The following is a 21,275-nucleotide window of genomic DNA, read 5'->3' as shown; positions in this document are numbered from 1 at the left end:
GCTGTTAGACAGGATGATAACTCCATATGCCCAACTTGTATTCTTTATCTTCAGCAACTCTCATTACTTCTCCTATTCCACACTGCTATATTTTTTGTCACTATTTTGGGTTCTGCTGTTACTGGCTTCCTTCTGTTATCCTTGGAATTCTTCAGATCTTTCATGTTCATTTCTGCATTAACTCAGGACACAGTGAGGGATATTGTAAGGAGGAAATCTTAATAATATTCAGTAAGAAATGTTGGAAGCATTAAGTCATATCCATTGCTATTAGACTTGCATTACTTCCACCTATTCTGATTTAATGGGATGACAGACTAAAAGAAATTTCATGTGCCAGGCATTGCATTAAATTTAGGAAATAGAAAGAAAGGTAAAAGATAGTTCGTATTTCCAAGGAGCTCACAGTCCAATGGGGAGACACTATACAGACTTCTAGGTACAAGCAATATACACAGGATAAATCAGAAATAATCAATAGAGGAAAGACACTACAATAATATGGAGAGATTGGGAAGGACTTTTTGTAGAAAATGAGACTTTATGTGGGACTTGAAGAAAGCCAGGAAGCAAAGTATTCTAGACAAAGGAGGTAGCCAATGGAAATGCCTTAGATTTAGGAGATAGAGTATCTTGTTCAAGGAACAGTGAGAAGGTCAATGTCTCTCATTGCAGAATGTGTAGAGAAACAATAAAATTATATTAAAAAATTGGAAAGGTTAGGGTGGGAGTGAGGCTAAATTATGAAGAGTTTTGAATGCCACACAAGATTTTATGTTTGATTCTAGAGATTATGGGAAGCTACTGGTATTTATTAAATAGAGAGATGGCACTGTCAGATCTGTGCTATAGATTACTTTGACAGCTGAATAGAGAATGGACTGGTGTCAAGAGAAACTTGTCATGTGGAGAACAATCAGCATGATATTGGAATAATCTGGGTGTGAGATGATGAAGATCTACACCAGTATGGTGGCAGTATCTACGGAGAGAAAGGAAAAAGTACAAGAGGTGTTAGAAAGGTAAAATAGATTGGTCTTGTTTACAGATCAGATGTGGAAGTGAGAGAGTGAGGAGCTGAGAGTGACACCCAGGTAACTAGAAGGGTGTTGATTCCCTCAACAGATTTTTGAAGGGAGCCTTTCCTAATTCTTTGTAATCCCAGTGACTTCCTTGAGGACAGGGACAGTCTTTTGACTTTTTATACATCCCCATAGCTTAGCACAGTGTCAGGTACTTAGTAGTCATTTAATAAGTGTTTATTGGCTGACTGACTGTACAGTAATAGGGATATTTGTAAGAAGAAAGCCTTTGGAAAAAAAGATAATGAATTAGTTTTAAACATGAATTTTTTTTCCTTTTCTTTCTTTTTTTTTTTTTTTTTAATAACTTTATTGACAGAACCCATGTCAGAGTAATTTTTTACATTATCCCTTGCACTCACTTCTTAAACATGAATTTAAAATGTCTACAGGATATTTAGTTCAAGACATCTGATAGACAGTTGGAATTTTAATATTGAAATTCAGAAGGCAGATTGGGCTGGATAAGTAATTTGAGAATTATCATTTTGGGAGTTGATGAGCTCACCAAATTAAGTTATATAGAGGGAAAAGAGGTGAGGGCCCAGAGTAGCGTGCCCGGGGATACCAATTATGAATGGGCATGACTTGATAGAAGATTGAGCAAAAATGACTGAGAACATTCAGATCAGGTAGGAGGAGAGATAAGGGAGAATAGTGTCATACAAACCTATAGAGAAGGAACTGTCAAGGAGAAGAGTGTGACCAGCAGTGTCGGAAGTTGCATAGAAGTCAAGAAGAATGATAACTAAAAAAAAAAAAGCTATTTAGGAATCATTAGCAACATGGAAGAAAGACGTTTCAGTTGAATGATGAGGTTAGTAATTAGACTGTAAGAGTAGCTAGGTGGCACAGAGCACCAGCCCTGAAGTTAGGAGGACCTGAGTTCAAATCTGATCTCTGATACTTAACACTTTCTAGCTATATGACCCTGGGCAAGTCACTAAAACTCAATTGCCTCAGTCAAAAAAAAAAAAAAGAAAGAAAGAAAGAAAGAAAAGAAATTAGACTGTAGACTTAAGAAGAGAATGAGAGGAAAGCAAGTGGAAGTACTGATTATAAACTTCTCCAGAAGTTTAGCCACAAAAAAAAAAGGAGACATATGAAACAGTAGATATTGGGGATGGATGGATCAAGTGTAACACGGGTTTTTTAAGGATTTCAAGGTAGCTTTGTTATTCAGTCATATATATCAGTCATGTGCTACTTCATGATCCCATTTTGGTTTTCTTGACAAAGAAACTAAAGTGGTTTTGTCATTTCCTCCTCCCACTCATTTTACAGTTAGGAAACTGAGGCAAATAGGTTTCAGTGACTTGCCCAGGATCACAGTGCTATTATTAAGTATTTGAGATCAGATTTGAACTCAGGAAGGATATCTTCCTGTCTTCCGACCCAGCACTCTTATCATTGTGCCATCTAGCTGCCCCCTAAAGTAGTGCCTGAGCTATATGAGAGATAAAACCTAAATACTAATCAAATTTACATAGAACTTGAATTTATGTATTTATCTTTTGGGCTTTGAGGAAATATGTTGCATTTTTCTTAGGATTTAAGAGTTTAAGTATATGACATGAAAAATACCACATACATTTAACCGCCAAATTCTGTTCTGGTTTTTTTTTTTTTTAGTGGCCTTCAGATTCTCAAGAATCAACTTCTAAGGAACTCTCAGCAGGCTCTCAATTTGTAGGTCTGATGGCAGTTCTTACAGCATGTTTTTCAAGTGGTTTTGCAGGAGTTTATTTTGAGAAAATTTTAAAAGAAACTAAACAATCTGTGTGGATTAGAAATATTCAACTTGGTAAGTCTTTAATGTGCATTTTTAATGTGCTTTTGCAAAATTAGTTATATTGTTATACATAAAGAATTACCATCAACAAAAATATCTATATAAGCATATCTAGCATAGAGCTTCCTGGACAGACAGTATAATTTTGTTGTAATGTTGTTTTTGCTTCATCACTAAACACAACAGTATAGTGTTCTTGAACTAATCACCCATTTTTTTTTTTTACATTATTCCATTGGAACTAACTGTACTTGGTTATGTTTCAGCTGACATATTTTCTTCTAAAACCAAGTAGCTACATTTTAACAGGATATTTTAAAATTAATGTACCATATCATAAGAAAAGTTCTCCTTTTCCCCCTTCCTTTCCTCTGCTTATCTCTTTTCCCCTTCCTTTTGCCTTTTTTTTCTTTAGACAAAATACATTTTGTAAAAAATATAGCTTGCCTTATATTTCAGATGTAGGCATCTTTTTATACTTTTCAGATTAGTTTTGGTCTGGAGGGATGAAAGAAGGAAATAGTTAGAAGTTAAGTAACACGATAAAACCATGTGTAATTTTTGTTTAAAAAACCCTAATCTGGCGCAGCTAGATGGTGCAGCCCTGAAGTCAGGAGGACCTGAGTTCAAATTTGGCCTCAGACACTTAACACTTCCTATCTCTGTGGTTCTGGGCAAGTCACTTAACCCCAATTGCCTCAGGAAAAAAAACAAACCAGAAAACCAAAAAATCTTATACTTATTTTTTCAAAGTATTTTGACCCTTTTAGAGAACAAGTTTTGAAGAGCTATGAAATTGAAGATGTCTTTGGATTTTTGTTTTTTTTGGATTGTTAAGGAACAGTTATATTTAGATTCATGATAAAAGTAAGGCAAATGCCAGCTTGAGAAGTCAAAAAAGCTCAGATTGGAGGGGTCTGGTTTTACATGCAATCCTGATCTCTTTCCTAAAATCCCTGTTCTTGAGCATTTGTATCTGGGTGCCCCATTGGCATTTCAAACTCAACATATGCAAATGAAAACTCATCATCTTTGCCCTTTGTGCCCTTGCTGCCTTTTCAGACTTCCCTGTCTCTTTGGAGGGAATATTATCTTTCTCATCATCCACATTCATAGGCTTGGAGTCAACCATCATTTTCCTTTTTCTCTTATCTTCCACATCCAGCATTTTTCCAGTTTTAGTTTGGTCCTTTAACTTTAACAATTGATAATCTGTTCTTCTAGTAGTGTTTCTCCTTCAGTCTCTTTTCTACATAGATATCAAAAGCCCAGATCTCACCATGTCACTCCTCCTCAGTGGTCCTCCATTGCTTCTGGGATAAAATACAAATAACTCAGTGTGGCATTTAAAGCCATTCACATTTTTCCTCCAGACTTTTTTTTTTAGACATTATTTTTTACTTTTTCACACCATAAATAAACACATTTTAGAGCTACTAAGCTGAACTTGACATTTCATTTTCTGCCTTTGTGCATTTGCCTGGCCTGCTTTTTGTGCTTGGGGTGTACTACTCATTTAGCCTCATGAGAGGGATTGTATTCCATGTACTACTTCATTTGTGGACCCTTTCATTATTCTTCCAGTTACTATTTTTCTCTCTTCCGAGATTACTTTGCATTATGCTTGTGTGCATGTTGTATTCTTCAAAATATAAATTCAGGACAAGAATCATTTCATATTTTTCCTATTTATCATTATTGCCTAATTACTATACTGTACATATTACTGTATATATTGTGTTATTGAAGAGAACACATTTATTCTCAAAACAAAAAATGAGTAAAATCTTATTAGACTTATGTTAAGGTTTTTAAGTATGTCTTAGATATTATCACAAATATTGATCAAAAGTCATTGCTTGTTCCTCAGTCCTTCCCTAGTCTGGCCCATGAGTTCTCTTAATTATTTTTTTTCTCTTAATTTTTGTAAATGGCAAGCTACTCTTTGTAGCAGCTTTTCCAAAGCTGAGAAAATAGATGGTAAACTTTTTCATTTAGCTAACTCTGGTTTTGAATGATATTCCATTGATTTTCCTACTGTCAATCTAGATGTTAACAAAACTCTAAAGAAACAGATTTGTTAGAAATAGTTGAATTTCATAGCCCTTTCCAAATTCGTCCATGAATGCTGCCAGGATTAATTTTGGTCTTATACTGGAGTTAGCTTTAATATTGTTTTCTCTGGCTGCATGTTGCTTAGCTTTGAACTTCCTAAATAATTTAGCTACTTTTAGTTTCTCATTTACTAATTTTGTCCCTAGATTTTTATTAGAAGTTGATTTTAAGAGAGAGTAAATAGTTTGCTCTCTAGATAGAGCTTCTCACTAAGATTGATTATTCTTGAAGGAAATAAGTAGCAGTTGTCTAGACAGGTCCGAATCTCTTACATTACTCAACATCTAACTCTATTTTATTTTGTCTTTGTATACCAAGTACCTAGCATTTAGTAAGTGGTCAATAAATGTTGGTTAAACTGAATTGAAAATTGCTATATTTTGTTAATAGTCATCAAATATCATGAAAAAAGGAAAAAATAAACACTTAGTTTTATGACAGGTTGGTATTAAAGCAGTACAAAACAAGTGATTGGACTTTTCTCTTAACTTTTTAAGGTTCTTTTGGGAGCATATTCGGATTAATGGGTGTTTACATTTATGATGGAGAATTAGTATCAAAGAACGGATTTTTTCAGGGATATAACAAACTGACCTGGATAGTTGTTGTTCTTCAGGTAAATATTACGTTCACATAGAATAAAAATTTGTTTGAAGGTTTCAGAGCAAGCCCTGATATTAAAATTATTCCCATCAATGTCCATCATAATGCTTATATATGCTTTCTAAAAGTTACAATGGAATGAAGTTCAATGGCCTAAAATATAGTAGAAATTTGAGAATAAAAATCAGTGCTGAGGAAAAGGGAAGGAAGAGTATGTAGGGGTGGTAATAGAAGAGAATGAAAAATTTAAGTTGATAAGTACATCAGAATACTGGAGAAAATCATAACGGAATTTTCTATTTCCTGAAGTGAACAGCTCTGTCACCTATGAAGATCACCATCAAAAATAGATTTTAATATTTATAAAAGTTGATCTTGAGTGTTACTTTGTAAGTATTTCAGTGGGATAGCTTATAATAAAATTCTGACCAAGATTGGGAAATTAGAAATGGAAGAAACCATACTTCCCACTTATAATACAGTGGTATGTTATACCGCTTAAATCTTTGTTTTTTGTTTTTTTTTTAAATTAAAGATCTACTTTATATCAATAACAATTAATATCCTTTGGAATTGAGAATTACCATGTACTATATGTGCCCATATAGCCAAGACATTCTATCGTAAACTGGACACAGAGAATAAGTATAAGATGGCACGCACTATTTCATGTAGACTATGCAGTTCCTGCTTGAGAACTTGAGTCTGTATCAAATAATGTAAATGTACACACATAGAACTACAACTGCCTGAATAGCTGAAAATATTCAAGTCTAAATAATAATTATGTTTGCATAAACTATATGGAAATTATTGAGTTAGGTAGTGTAATTGACAGGCAGCTTGATATAGAAATAATAACAATAATAATAAAAATAGAAGAGATATTTATGTATCAATTTGAAGATGACACAATGTTTTACAGATATAATCCATTCCTTCTAGCTACCCTTTGAGGTAAGTACTACAGGTTTTTTTTTTTTTTAATGTGTTAAATTTTTAAAAATTATTTGAGATCCTCTCCTTCCAATAAGATCTCTCAAAGTTACATTTCCAGCCTTACTTCACAAATATTACCTTTCATATTCTTTTTTTTTTTTAATTTTAGTAGCTTTTTATTTACAAGTTATATGCATGGGTAATTTTACAGTCTTGACAATTGCCAAACCTTTTCTTCCAATTTTTCCCCTCCTTCCCCTCATCCCCTCCCCTAGATGGCAGGATGACCAATTAATGTTAAATATATTAAAGTATAAATTAAACACAAAATAAGTATACATGTCCAATTTTGCTGTACAAAAAGAATTGGACTGAAATATTGTACAGTTAGCCTGTGAAGGAAATCAAAAATCCATGCAGGCAAAAATATAGGGAATCGGAATTCAATGTAATGGTTCTTAGTCATCTCCCAGAGTTCTTTCCCTGGATGTAGCTGGTTCAGTTCATTACTGCTCCATTAGAACTGATTTGGTTCATCTCATTGCTGAAGATGGCAAGGTCCATCAGAATTGATCATCATATAGTATTGTTGTTGAGGTATATAATGATCTCCTGGTTCTACTCATTTCACTCAGCATCAGTTCATGTAAGTCTTTCTAGGCCTTTCTGAAATCATCTATACTATAGGTATTCTTATTCCTATTTCATAGATGAGGAAACTGAAGCTCAAAGAGATTGCCCCTTGTCTATTGTCTCTCAACCAGTAAGTTTCAGTGGGATTTGGATTCAAGAATAGTGAATGATAAAGTTGGAAAAAGGTTGAAGTTAGCCTATATATATAGAATCTTGAATTAATTTTAGGAAGTTCCACTGAATTCTAAGGAATGGAGAGCCATTGGAATTGTTTGAATAAAAGTAAGAAAGCTGTGCTTAAGGAAATTAATTTGGCATCAGAACTATAGAGTAAAATAGAGGAAGAATTTCTAGGGTAATGTCAGAGAGTATAAAGCTAATAGTATGGGAAAAACAAGAAAGAGACATTGCAGAGAGAGACTATATCAGATTGTGGTGTTTAACTGTATCTAAAAAGAAAAGAGAGAGTCAGAAGATAGCATCTAAGTTTGGATGGATTGCTGGAATACCACAGCTGGTTTTATATGCTGCTTTCATGCTTACAAAGCATCTTAAATCATTATTTAATTTGAAATAATGATAATGTTATTTTCAGAAATAGGAAGAGGAAGAAAGTAATTTCAGAGAGATAATGAGGTCAGTTTTGGACCCAGCAAGTTTGAAATTTAGACAGGACTTACAGTAGAAACATTTAATAGGTAAAAATGGGAAATACAGATTCTCATCATGTGGATTTGGATAGAGGAAGGCAGTCATGATAATTGCAAATTTAACAATGAATGAAGCATAATAAATTAAGTGAAAAATAAATACTTATGGAAGGTAAGGAGAATTTCTATCTCTCTTGTAAAGTAGTCCAGTATTCTTCAGTAAGAGAATATCTGGATTTGTTTGCTAGCTCTTAGAGGGCATATCGTGTTTAATGCCTATCCACAGATTTCTGGACTAACTTACTGAAAAAATTTTTATAGTTTTACAAGCCCTTCTAAGTGCTTTAAACATGCCTTCAGGGAATTCCATTCTTGAAATAAAATTAGAAATGTTGCAGTTCTAAAGGAAAGTCTTTAAAGAACTGAGAAAAAATTGTGATTTATTAAAGATTGTTATCTCCCCCTGCAATGTGGAGAAAAGACATATAATTTGAACCATCTCCAGCTGTGTATTGATATTTATCAAGTCTTTTTGGGAGCCAACTATATGAGGCACAAATTAGACAATTTCTACGTATGGTTTATTCTTAATGGAATGGTGATCTCAGGAAAGACATTTAGTTGAAAATAGTCCCAACATTGGACGATCACATAACACTACAGAGTATGGGGCACCTCAAAGACATAAAGGAAGGATGTTAGCTTCGAATCAGGGAGATCAGAATTCAAATCTAGTCTCACTAGACTATTAGCTGTATGATACTGAATAAGTCACCTAACCCTATTTGCCTCCATTTCCTCATGTGTAAAATGAACTAGAGAAGGAAATGGCAAACTACTCTAGTATCTTTGCCAAAAAAACCAAAAAAACAGAAAACCAAATGGGATCACCCAGAATTAGATGAATACAACTGAACAGAATAAGGATATTTAGAAATATAAAAAGAAACAAGAACTCAGAAAACAACTTCTGATGAACGAATCAATGAAAATGGCTTTGTGAATTGACTGTAAAAATTATGACAAATGTTATATCAGTAGATTTGAAGAAAAGAAGGATTGGGTACACCCAAAAAAGGATACAGCACTTAGAAGATAGAAGAAAAATGGAGGTGTTAAAAACCAAACTTCATACAGATGTTAGACTCCTAGTGTTAACTCAACTTGAAACGAGATGTTAACTCAAGGGAGACTAGAATCTTAGTGTTAACTCAATGGAATTGATACAATGCTTATTAGTTCACACCTTAGAACAAATCCTTACTTGGTGATAAGTAGCTAATACTGATAGAAACAATGCTTGTGTCCACACCTTTAGAGAGCTCATATAAGCAAGAAGCTCTTAGGGCCAGAGAGCACTCTGGGAAGAAATCCATAATCCCACTCTCAGATCCCATAATCCCACTCTCTCAGAGGAGATCATATATAAGAAGCAGACAGAGGCTCAGTTGGGAGTTCAGCTGAAAAGATTGAGAGGGGAGTGTCAAGTAAGTTCATCCAGAAGCCCTCTCTCGGAGGCAAGAGAGATTCATTCCATCTTCCACCTTTGTGCTGGCTGGAGGTTGAAGAAAGCAGAGGCAAAGGGTAACTGCAAGAGCTCTTAGAACCAATCAGAAAGATAGGTTTCTAAGAAAAACTAACCGGGCTATTTTGGAGGAAGCAATAAAAGATTTGAACTATTAGCACCTGGCTGCATTTGGGTGATTATTATATTGAAACTGAAACTAAAGCTGCCTCCAGAAAACCTCCCCAAGAAAACTGCTCCCAGAGAGAACCATTATATTTTAAAGAAAAAGAACACCACATACAGGTAATGACATAAATTAATTAGATCATAGCCCAAATGTACAGGGGAAAAGGAATGTACTTCAATTTTCTTATTTAGATTAGAATGTATATTTATGAATTCCTATACAATTAACTTTACTTTTTCTGACTTGGGAAGAGACTCAGTGCCTCTCATTCAATATCCATTTCAAGCCCAGACAGAATTTAAACATTATGTAAAACATAAACGTAAATTCAGATCATTAGCTCCAAAGGCATTTCTGCCAAAAAATACACAGGCAAAGTGGAGCCAAAAATTATTTCAAGAGACAAAAACAATGGTAGAATAGAAACTTAAGGTGAAATATGTAAATTTCTTACTTTTTTTCTAGATATGTCAGTTCTCTCTTCACCCCTTTTAGGTGTTGAACACCCCAGAGACTCCAGATTTAGGGAAATATCAGGAAAGTTACTCTTCTGAGCAAGTGACTTGAAGGAGAGCAGATATTTTAGGGGAAAATCTCTAAGATGGAAGTGGAAATTTCCCTGAGACTTTACTATCCTGAGTAGAAGAGTTGCTATGGATTGCCTTGAAGCCTAGGTGCAACCTCCATGGATGTATGACATGCCATTGGTCAAAAAAAGAATTTATAAGATTTTTGTTTAAAGCAGTGAGCAGCTGCTTCAAAAGTTTCCTTTGAGGCTTAGTTAAAGGAACTGCAGGTATTTAATGTAGAAAAGACTGAAGACCCCAACAGCTGTCTTGTTAGCATTTGAAGTGTTACCATATGGAAAAGGAATTAGAATTGTTGCACAATTCACAACAATGAATGGAAATTTGAGAAAGGTAATTTTAAGTTTAGAATGGATATTTGAGAAAAGGTTATTTTAGACTCAGGCTAAGAAAAACTTCCTGACCATTAGACTTTTTTGAACATACAGTGAGTAGCTTTTGAGGAGATGAGTTCCTTTCACTGAAGGTCTTAAAACAAAGACTGAAGGAATACTTCTCTGATTTGCTGTTTAGGGAACTCTTGCTCTGATATCAATTGGACCAGTTGGCCTTTAGGGAATCACTGAGTCTGTCATATCAAGATAGAGAGGTAGAGATAGAAGAAAAGCCCTTCAGTGGAAAAGTCTTTAATCTCAATAGATTGAGGAAGAAACCTATGAAAGAAATACAAAAGAATTAGTTACAGAAGTAGAAAGAGAACCACGAAAATACAATAACTGAGAAACCAACAGAGAAAATTATCAGACTGGTCATGACTTCAGAAAACTAAATGTTTCAATACACTTCCTGCCTTTTGGTAAAGAAGTGATAACTTGGAGGTGAAGAATGAAGCACACATTTTCAGATTTGACTAATGAGTTGGTTTGTTTTGTTTGTTTCGTTGAATTTTTTTTTTTTTTTTTGGTCACAGTGGAAGACTTACCCAAAAAAGGGAGAAAAGACAGACAAAAAAAGAAAAAGAAAATAGTAAATAAATAATAAATATAGAGAAAAAAAGTTCAGAAGGGGATCCTCATCAGAAAAGTTTTGTTACTACCTAGTTAAATGTAATCTATGCTTAAAATGGGATGTTGTGTTTTTTGATTACATTATATTCAGCAGTGTATGAATACATTCATGATGAAAAAGAACAGTTTTTATGTTTAACATAATTGCATATGTATAATCTATATTAAATTGCTATCTTGGAGAAAAAAGGGAGGGAGGAGAAAAAATTTGGAACTCAATCTTATAAAAAAGTGAACATTGAAAACTTACACGTAAAGTGGAAAAAATAAAATTCTATTTATGTTAAAAAGAGGAGCGTTTCAAGGAGACAGTATGCCACAGTGTTATAAAGTAGTAAAAGATTGAGTGATTGAATTTGGTAATTAGAAGATCATGGGATGCTTGGAACACACATTTTTAGTAGTGTCAAAAGAGAAGACAGATTTCTAAGTGTTGCTCACTCATTCTTTGAACCTTCAGTAGAAATATTTTATTAATCAAGTTATGTATATCAAGGTATTTATGGTTTTCAGTGGGGACATGTGAACAGAAATCCATATATATAGGTTATCTGAATTTTGATTTCATAAGTTTTATGAAAGAATTTTTTTTTTTTTAACAGAGCCAGGTAGATTCCATTATTTGTCCAGAGTTTAGCTGTATGTATAGTCAGAAATTTCAAGTGGTTAGGCCCTGCTAGCCCTTTAGATAAACACATTATGCTAAGCATCTTGAGCTACATTTGTCTTATGAACTTCTTAGTCTGTGAGTGGTGAGCCCAGAAGATTAACAAGAAGACTGTGTTATTGAGAGTTAGATGGCTATAGATTGTATCTACAAATTAATGGAAATGATTAAGGGGGAGACTGAGTACAAGAGTACATAGCTGCCAAAATTCTTTAAGTACTATTGGAAAAATACTTCTAAGGCAGCAGTGTTATCTTTATTTTCAAAGGACAACATACTAATGAACACTCTTGATAGTAGGTAAATGGATTAACTAATTGTTTTAAAATAATTTACAGTGTGAATTTTTTTTTTCATTGTCTAGGTAAAAGCTGCTTAAACTATGGGTCAAGATCCTATCTGGGGTCATGTGATTGAATGTGGGGTTGTAAAATTATGATTTATTATCAATAAATGTTTGATTGTATACTTGTTTTATATACCTATATACCAAAGGTTGCATAAAAATTTTCTCAGATGAAAAGGGGTTGCAATTGGAAAAAGTTTAAGAAGCCCTACCTTAGGTAATACAAATTAAATACTATTTTGACTAATGAATGATAAGAAGAATTCTGTTTAAAATATTTCTAAATTTTAGTACAGAAAGCTGCCCTAAACTATTATGTAGAAATTTTATTTTTATCGTACAATCAGAGATTGAGTTAGAAGTAGCCTTAAATATCATCTAGTTCTTCAGTCCCACTTGTTTTAGAAATAACTGACTAGCCCAAAATGTCAGAGGTTATAAGTAAGTGACTGATGGGAATTTGAAACTGGGTTCCCTATCTCACAATCTAGGGCTCTTTTCATTGTAATAATAGCAACAAATGTTTATATGGGTTTTTTTTTTTTGTTTGTTTTTTTTTTTTTACAGTTTTCTTTACTTAGCTCTTCAAAAAGCTATTTATTTTATTTTATTTTATTTAATCCTGACACCAGTCCTTTATGTACTATTATAATCTTCATTTTACAGATAAGGAAACTGAGAGGTTAAATGACTTTCCTAGGATTGTCTGGCTAATAAGTATGTAAAGCAAGAACTCAGTTTCCAGACTCTAAAAGTTGTTGACTTTCGCATAATAATGTGTGTTTCTGTATGATTTTTAAGACATTTATTGAAAAAATTTCAGATCAGTCATAATAGATATTGTTTAAAACAAGTTGTCTGTTGATTGAAATCTTTGTTTCTAGAGAGGTTTTTTTTTTTAAATTCTTCTATTTGGGGATTTAAAATCCTATAATAGCTATTAATCCTAAGATTTATATTACGTTAAAAAGAAAATATTGTAGAGAAGTTGAAAATTACCATTAGTTGAAAGTTTTCAAGAATGAAATCATTGTCTGTCCCTAAAAGTAACCATTTTTGACCTTTTGCAGGCACTTGGAGGCCTTGTCATAGCTGCTGTTATTAAGTATGCAGATAATATTTTAAAAGGATTTGCAACATCTTTGTCTATAATATTATCAACACTAATCTCCTATTTTTGGCTGCAAGATTTCGTTCCAACCAGGTAAATGAATCATTTTTCTTCACTTAGATGTGCCTTACTAGCAAATTGAGTATATTTCCTGTTTTAGTAAAGTAAGATCAGTTGCTATATTATCAACTACAAATCATCACTCAATATATATCAGTGAGATCTTACTATGTGCTATGTACTGCTCAATATATGTTAAACAGAAAATATCTATAAAACATGTCTTTATCTGCAAGAAACTCTTTGAGGTATGGCTGGGGACGAAAATTAACACATTAAGCAGTTAAATATCAAATTATGTAGTACTTTCCAGGCATTAATTTGGCAAAAATAAATATAAATGGTAAAATCCAAAGTTGGTGGACCTAGAGAAAACTTGTAAGCTCCTGCCCCATGTATTCCTGATAGTTAAGTGAATTGGTACAATGTTTTTAGACATAGCCTGAGACTATCATACATAATTAAGTAAGCAAATACTTATCAGGTGCTTATTGTGTGCAGGACACTGCTAAACTCAACATTTTAAGAATCGCTAAAAGCTTAAGAGATTATGCTTAGGGTTTTTTAATAGTAATCTTTGAAAAGTTTGCAAATTTAGTATGAAGTATTAAAGTTAACCATTTGTAAATTTTGTTTATTTGGCCAAAATTTTCTCAATTAAGTGTGAATAAATACTCATAAAAATTTGAGTGTAATGAATTATGGAAATTATAGAAATATTAGATTTCAGTTCACTTCCCAGTTTAGTAACTTTAAAGTGTTTTTTCTAGCTTGGTCATTTTTCTTATTAATGAAAAATGTCTTAAAATTCAAATTTTTGAGATCTTCATACAAATTCTTTACTGGCCTTTAATGGAATAGTAATTTACCTAAAAATAAATGGGTTATCAAATGACTTTTTTTTTTAAATCATTGTTCTTATTTAATTATAAATTTGCATCTGTATTATTTGGGATGAGGGGGGAATTAAGATTCTAGGCCAAAATAAGATATCTAACATTTATCACATATTTGAAGGAAACTTATGATTTTATTATAAAATAGTAATGATCAATTTTAAACCTTGATTAAAATTCTGAGCTGAGGCTTTCATTATGACAGAATTAGCCTGGATCCTCAAAGTTATGATAGGTCTTACCAGGCTGAAAAGGCTTGAAGTTTGAGGCTGATGACAGCCTAACTGGTTTTCCTCTTGATCCAACTAGTTAAAAGGGAGCAGCTCATCACTAGAGGCTTGGTTAAAAAAATTATTTGTCCTTAGTAAAAAACTTAGGGGAAAAAAATGTGGTTTTTTTTTTTGTTTGTTTTTTGGGGTTTTTTTGTTTTAATTAAGCTTGAAAAACACCAAAAAATTTTATTTTTTTCCTTGTAGAAAAAAACAAAAAGAAATTAGCATATGACATAATGAATCTGTGCATTAGTATTTACTTGTCTCTTTATTTGATAGTGAAAATACCCGTGATTTTTTTCTCATAGACATTTGGTATCTTCCCCTATTTTTTTTTTTAAAGATAGCTGTCAACATTGTTGTAAGAGTTTGAGTTCCAAATTTTCTTTTCTTCTTCCCTCCCTTGCCTTCTGCCTTCCCAAGACAGTAAGCACTGTGTTGTAGGTTATGTATGTATTGTCATCTTAAACATATTTCCATATTAGTTATGTTGTGAAAGAAAAATTGGAACAAAAGGGAAAAACTGCAAGAAAGAAAAAGCAAACAAAAAAAGAAAAACTGAAAATAGTATGCTTTGATCTACATTCAGTTTCCAGAGTGCTTTCTCCAGATGCAGATGGCATTTTCCACGCCAAATCTATTGGAATTGTCTTGGGTCAGTGTATTGCTGGGAAGAGCTAAGTCTGTCAGAACTGCACATAATCTTGCTCTATACAATGTTCACTTAGCATCAGTTCATATAAATATTTCCAGGCTTTTCTGAAATCAGTCTATTCATCATTTCTTATAGAACAGTAGTATTCCATTACATTCATATATCATAAGTTATTGTCATTTCCCTAATTGATGGACATCTACTCAATTTCCAATTCTTAGCCATCACAAAAATTTTGTACATGTGGGTTTTTTTTTTCCTTTTTTATAATTTCATTGGGATACAAATCCAGTAGTGACATTATTAGATTAAAGGGTATGTACATTTTTATAGCCCTTCAGGTATAGTTCTAAATTGATGTCCAAAATGATAACAGTTCACAACTGTACTGACAATGAATTAGTGTCCCAGGTTTCCCATGTCTCTTCCAACATCATCATTATCTTTTCCTCTTATCACATCCAATCTGATAAGTGTGAGGTGAAACCCCTGTTTTAAAACATGTTGAAAATTGATCCTGTAACACCCTGAAAAATTGTGTTAACTCCATTATACTATCTCTCTGTTTACTTTTTTTCTGGTCAAGTTATTCTTTGTTTTTCTTTCTGAAAGTAATATGTTAATTGGTGTTTTTTATATTTAGAAATTTCTGGGAAGTTTTCTGGAATTATTTCTTGAATTTTAATATTTAGAATTTTTAATTAGTTATATTCTTTTGTGCTAGAAATCATGTGTTTTAGCACCAGTGCTTTTTTAGTTCTCCCAGATTGCCTTCATTTAAACAAATATTATATATATATATATTCCCAATTAGCTGTCTTTTTTTCACTTCTTTGGAGACACTCATCACCACAAATTTGAGTTTTTGATTTTCTCAATTCTTCTCTGCAGGTCATAAATTCTGCTGTTTGTTCTCTTTATCCTCTTTCATATTGTTATTCCTGCTTTTGTTCATACAACAAAGAATTAAGAAGAATTAAGAAAGGTTCTCTGTGTCATCAGATATTGGTCTAATTTCCTTTGTCTTGTAATATGTATGTAGAGATATTTGCAATTGTTTAGATATCTTGATGGCCATTTCCCCTTTTGTTCTAATATCTTTAAATTTTTGACTGAATTTTCTTTCCCCTAAAATCTTTGTAAGTTTTAAGCTTGTTTCTTTATATTCTGCTTTTGCTCACATTCTGACATCTTCCCTTTTTATGACAGGTTTGCCCTTAGGAGCTAAATCTCAACGTTATCTTAGCATCCTCTCACATTGAATAATAAATTTTCACTAACTTCAGTCCCTCTGTGGGGACAGAATTGGTTTCAATCAGATGTCAGTCTCCTTTCCTTCAGATCCAGTATGATCCCCACACATATTGGCAACCTGCCCTGTTTCCCTCTGTTGTTTAGTTCCCTGGTCAAATGCTGATCTGAACCCTTATTAACAACCCTATCTCATTCCCCACAGGCAGTCTCAAAATTTCCCATTTTCCTTCTCATACGTACCAACAGGTCACTTAAAACTTCTATTTTACTAAGAAAGTTGAAACCATACACGGTAAACTCCTTAGTTTCCTCCCTTCCCCATTTTTTATAGGGTATCTTTAATTTCTCTTGATTAATACCTCCTGGAAGAGGAGAAGAAGGAATCTTTAATTCCTTAATAAAGTTGTTCCAAATAATGCTATTCAGTAGATATTTATTAAGGGCCAATTATGTGCTAGGCATAATCCTAAGCATTGGAAATGAAAAAAGTAGAAAAGAACTCCTGCCCTCAAGGATCTTACAATCGAAAGGGATTCACAACATGCAAACAAACAGGTACAAAGCAACTTCTAGATAGGAAAAATGTGAAATAAAGGAGAGATTAGGGAAGGCTTCCTGTAAAGAATGGAATATTAGGTAGGCTTTAAAGGAAGCCAGGGAGACCAGCAAGATAAGGAAGAGTATTCCAACCATGGGAGGAATAGTACCCCATAATAACACCCCTTATTCTTTTCCCTCTTTCTGCTTCCAGAAAGACTCTGTCCTAGCATCTGTCCTCTTACTTGTATTTTCAATTTCTTTTTTTCCACTAGGTTTTTGAAAAGAGAACATGTGTGGCTGGGAAGATTAGGGATGATGTTGTTGAGGAGCAAACCTTTTTTTTTTTTTTTTTTTAATAATTTTTTATTGATAGAACGCATGCCAGGGTAATTTTTTACAGCATTATCCCTTGCATTCATTTCTGTTCCGATTTTTCCCCTCCCTCCCTCCACCCCTCCCCCCATATGGCAAGAGTCCTTTACATGTTGAATGGGTTGCAGTATATCCTAGATATAATATATGTGTGCAGAACCAAACAGTTTTCTTGTTGCACAGGGAGAATTGAATTCAGAAGGTATAAATAACCCGGGAGGAAAAACATAAATGCAAGCAGTTTATATTCATTTCCAGTGTTCTTTCTCTGGGTGTAGCTGCTTCTTTCCATCTTTGCTCAATTAAGGCTCTCTTTATCGAAGAGATCCACTTCCATCAGAATACATCCTCAAACAGTATCGTTGTTGAGGTATATAATGATCTTCTGGTTCTGCTCATTTCACTCAGCATCAGTTCATGTAAGTCTCACCAGTCCTCTCTGTATTCATCCTGCTGGTCGTTCCTTACAGAACAATAATATTCCATAACGTTCATATACCACAATTTACTCAACCATTCTCCAATTGATGGACATCCTTTCATTTTCCAGCTTCTAGCCACTACAAACAGGGCTGCCACAAACATTTTGGCACATACAGGTCCCTTTCCTTTCTTTAGTATCTCTTTGGGGTATAAGCCCAGTAGAAACACTGCTGGATCAAAGGGTATGCACAGCTTGATAACTTTTTGAGCATAGTTTGAGGAGCAAACCTTGAGAGGATTTCTAAGAGCAGAAAAAAGAATGGTCCCAACAGTTCTAAGAGTACATGGGTGCAAAGGTCTATAAAGCATGAGATTCTGTATTTCACCATGCCTCTTTTACCTGTTTGAGTATTAAACTCTACAAAAGCAAAGTTCTGAAAGAAGGGGGCACCCCAGATTGTCAGGGAAGATCCGAGGTCCACTTTATTAGAAGACCATGATAGTTTAAAAAGTGTCATTGGCACAGGAAAAAAAAAATTATAGATGCAGTAGGGAGCAGGATGACATCAAGAAACAGCAGTTTGATTTGGCAAAATTGAAAAAGATGTGAAGGGAAATAATGTGAAGTACTACTAGAGTAGTAAATAGGTTTGGGATTATGTTGAGTTCCTTAATTGCCAGACTAAGGAATTGTTTCTTTCTAAGAACAATGGGGGATCGTTAAAATTTTTTGAGCAAGAGTGACCTGTTGAAACCTTGAAAAAGTTATCTATATCTAATGCCACTTCATAATTTCCTGCTGAGTCCTTTATACTTTTTAGTTTGTGTTTTTCCTCATTTATTAAAATGTTTCTTTCAAAGGTTACAAATGACTTCCTAGTAATCCATTCCAAATGGCCTTTTTTTATTGCTTAACTTTATATCAATCTCAATTTTTCTTCCTCTTTAAATAATCCTAGTTTCTTCCTAGCCCTTTAATGTAGATGGTCTTTAATTATCTTGTTGTGCTCTCTTCATTTTCTCTCATTTATTTATAGTTTGTTATATCTTTTCATTTAGCATTTTCATTCATTTTACTACCAGTTCTATTCAGTTAAATACCATAATCTTTATTTCCAACCTTTACTTCTCTCTAATGAATTTAGCCCTGTATTTCCAACTGCCTTAAGCACATCTCCACTTGGTTGTTTTGATGGACACATCATACTCTATCATTGTTTTGATTGTATCTTATTTTGTATTCCTTCTGATCTTCTCTCTGTATTTTTAAATGTTTCATTTGTACTTTTTTCTTTCTTCTCTCCTTTTTTGTACATTATATGTCATTACTGTAATATCCAATATCCCCATCTCTACCTACCAACAAACTTTGTCTGTCACCTCATATGTAAATAAAAGCAACAAAGCAGTTTTTTTTTCTTTTTCTTTTTTGGCGAAGCAGTTGGGATTAATTGACTTGTTTAGGGTCACACAGCTACTAAGTGTTAAGTGTCAAGGCCAGATTTGAGCTTAGATCTTCCAGATTCCAAGACTTGGTGTGCCATTTAACTGCCCCTAAAGTCGTTCAAAGTTGTGTTCTTTTACAGTATTGTGATCATTGCTTGTTGTCATTCATTTTATTCTCATACAAATCTTCTCATATTTCTCTGCATTCTTTTTGTCTTACCTTATAGCCAGAATCAACAAACTAATTCTATTGGCCTAGTCTCACTTGTGACTCCCAGCTGTAAGCTAAGAATGGTATTCACATTTTTAAATGGTTGAAAAAAAATCAAAATGAGAATATTTTGTGACACAGAAAGATTACATAAAACTCACATTTAAATGTCCGTAACAGTTTTATTATGACATTTGCTTATGCATTGTTTATGGCTGTTTTTGTAGAATTAAATAGTTGTAACAGTTGTTTTCCTCGCATTGCACTGCTGCTTGGCACACTGAAAATCATAGTGCTAGAGTTATCACTCAGCACTTTCTGTTGCTACATGTATTGCTGTACAGTGAGGGTTTTTTAAAAAAATTACCATTACATAACTATAATATCAATACAAGAGGAAAAAAAGATTTTATGATTTTTTTTGAGTTTATGTCCTAAATTTAAATTTTTCTGAATGAGAACTATTATGAACTACCATTATTATTTTAAAAATTTTATTGAAGTTTATTTATTACATTATCATAGTATACCATGTATTTCTTCCCATTGTTTCCCCCTCCTTGTCCTTTGTGACAAATAGACTTTAAGAGAAAAGAAAAAATCATTTGAGAAAATCTGAAAATTTGTACAATATGTAATGCCTGTGAACTCCCAGCTCTACTGAGGGGTAGGTTAGAAGTATCTTTTCATGTCTTTTCATTTGATTCTCAATGGATCTTTATGATTTTGTTACATTATTTTTAATTTTTTGGTGTGTTGCACCTTTCATCTACGTTCTTTTAGTCACTGTGCATATGGTTTTCTTGTCTCTGTTCACTTTACCTTGCATTAGGTTGTGGAGATCTTTTTATGCTTCTCCATATTTATCATATGCATCTTTCTTACAGCACAATAATATTACATTATATTAATGTACCATTATTTGATAATCCATTCCCCAATCAAGGGGCATCTACTTTGATTCCAATTTTTAGGTATTACAAAAAATGCTGCTATAAATATTTTGTAGTATTTGCTGCTTAACTACTGTTATTATTTATTATATATTATTATACATAATATGTTATATATTATATGCAAATATTAATTAGCATTGGGGATTTGTTTTTTCTGTAGATTTGGCAATTTTTTTTTATTCAACTTAAAATTACAAGCCAAAACAGTGGTTGTTATATATGAAACCTATTTATGATGTGGTAAATCAAATTTGATGACAGCTAACATTTAAATCACAATAATGTCAAACTCCTTTATGTAGTACTTATGCTGTCAGAGTTAAAACAAAAAGAGTTCCCCATTCCCACACAGATTTGCAGTTGATATATATGTGTGTGTGTGTGTGTGTGTGTGTGTGTGTGTGTGTGTGTGTGTATATATACACATATATATGTATATATTTTTTATAATAACTTTTTATTGACAGAACCCATGCTAGGGTAATTTTTTACAATATTATCCCTTGCACTCACTTCTGCTCTGATTTTTCCCCTCCCTCCCTCCACCCCCTCCCCTAGATGGCAAGCAGTCCTATATATGTTAAATATGTTGCAGTATATCCTAGATACAATATATGTATGTAGAACTGAACAGTTCTCTTGTTGCACAGGGAGAATTGGATTCAGAAGGTAAAAATAACCCGGGAAGAAAAACAAAAATGTAAATAGTTTACATTCATTTCCCAGTGTTCTTTCTTTGGGTGTAGCTGCTTCTGTCCATCATTAATCAATTGAAACTGAGTTAGGTCTCTTTGTCAAAGAAATGCACTTCCATCAGAATACATCTTCATACAGTATCGTTGTTGAAGTATATAATGATCTCCTTCATTTAGCATCAGTTCATGTAAGTCTCTCCAAGCCTGTCTGTATTCATCCTGCTGATCATTTCTTACAGAACAATAATATTCCATAACATTCATATACC

General features: G+C 33.2%; 1 protein-coding gene across 2 annotated transcripts in view; it reads left to right on the top strand.

Moving 5' to 3' along the window:
* The window catches only part of SLC35A3 (solute carrier family 35 member A3), a 61,646-nt gene that overhangs the window by 31,229 nt on the left and 9,142 nt on the right, over positions 1-21,275 (top strand). For both annotated transcript variants that reach the window (XM_051993268.1, XM_051993267.1), the window contains exons 5-7: positions 2,715-2,886; positions 5,487-5,605; positions 13,186-13,319. In XM_051993268.1, coding sequence (XP_051849228.1) covers positions 2,715-2,886; positions 5,487-5,605; positions 13,186-13,319 — 425 coding nt within the window. The remainder of the gene's footprint in view (positions 1-2,714; positions 2,887-5,486; positions 5,606-13,185; positions 13,320-21,275) is intronic.

Source organism: Antechinus flavipes, chromosome 4, assembly GCF_016432865.1.
Source record: "Antechinus flavipes isolate AdamAnt ecotype Samford, QLD, Australia chromosome 4, AdamAnt_v2, whole genome shotgun sequence".
NCBI classification, from domain to species: Eukaryota; Metazoa; Chordata; class Mammalia; order Dasyuromorphia; family Dasyuridae; genus Antechinus; species Antechinus flavipes.
This window is presented reverse-complemented; position numbering and strand designations above follow the sequence as displayed.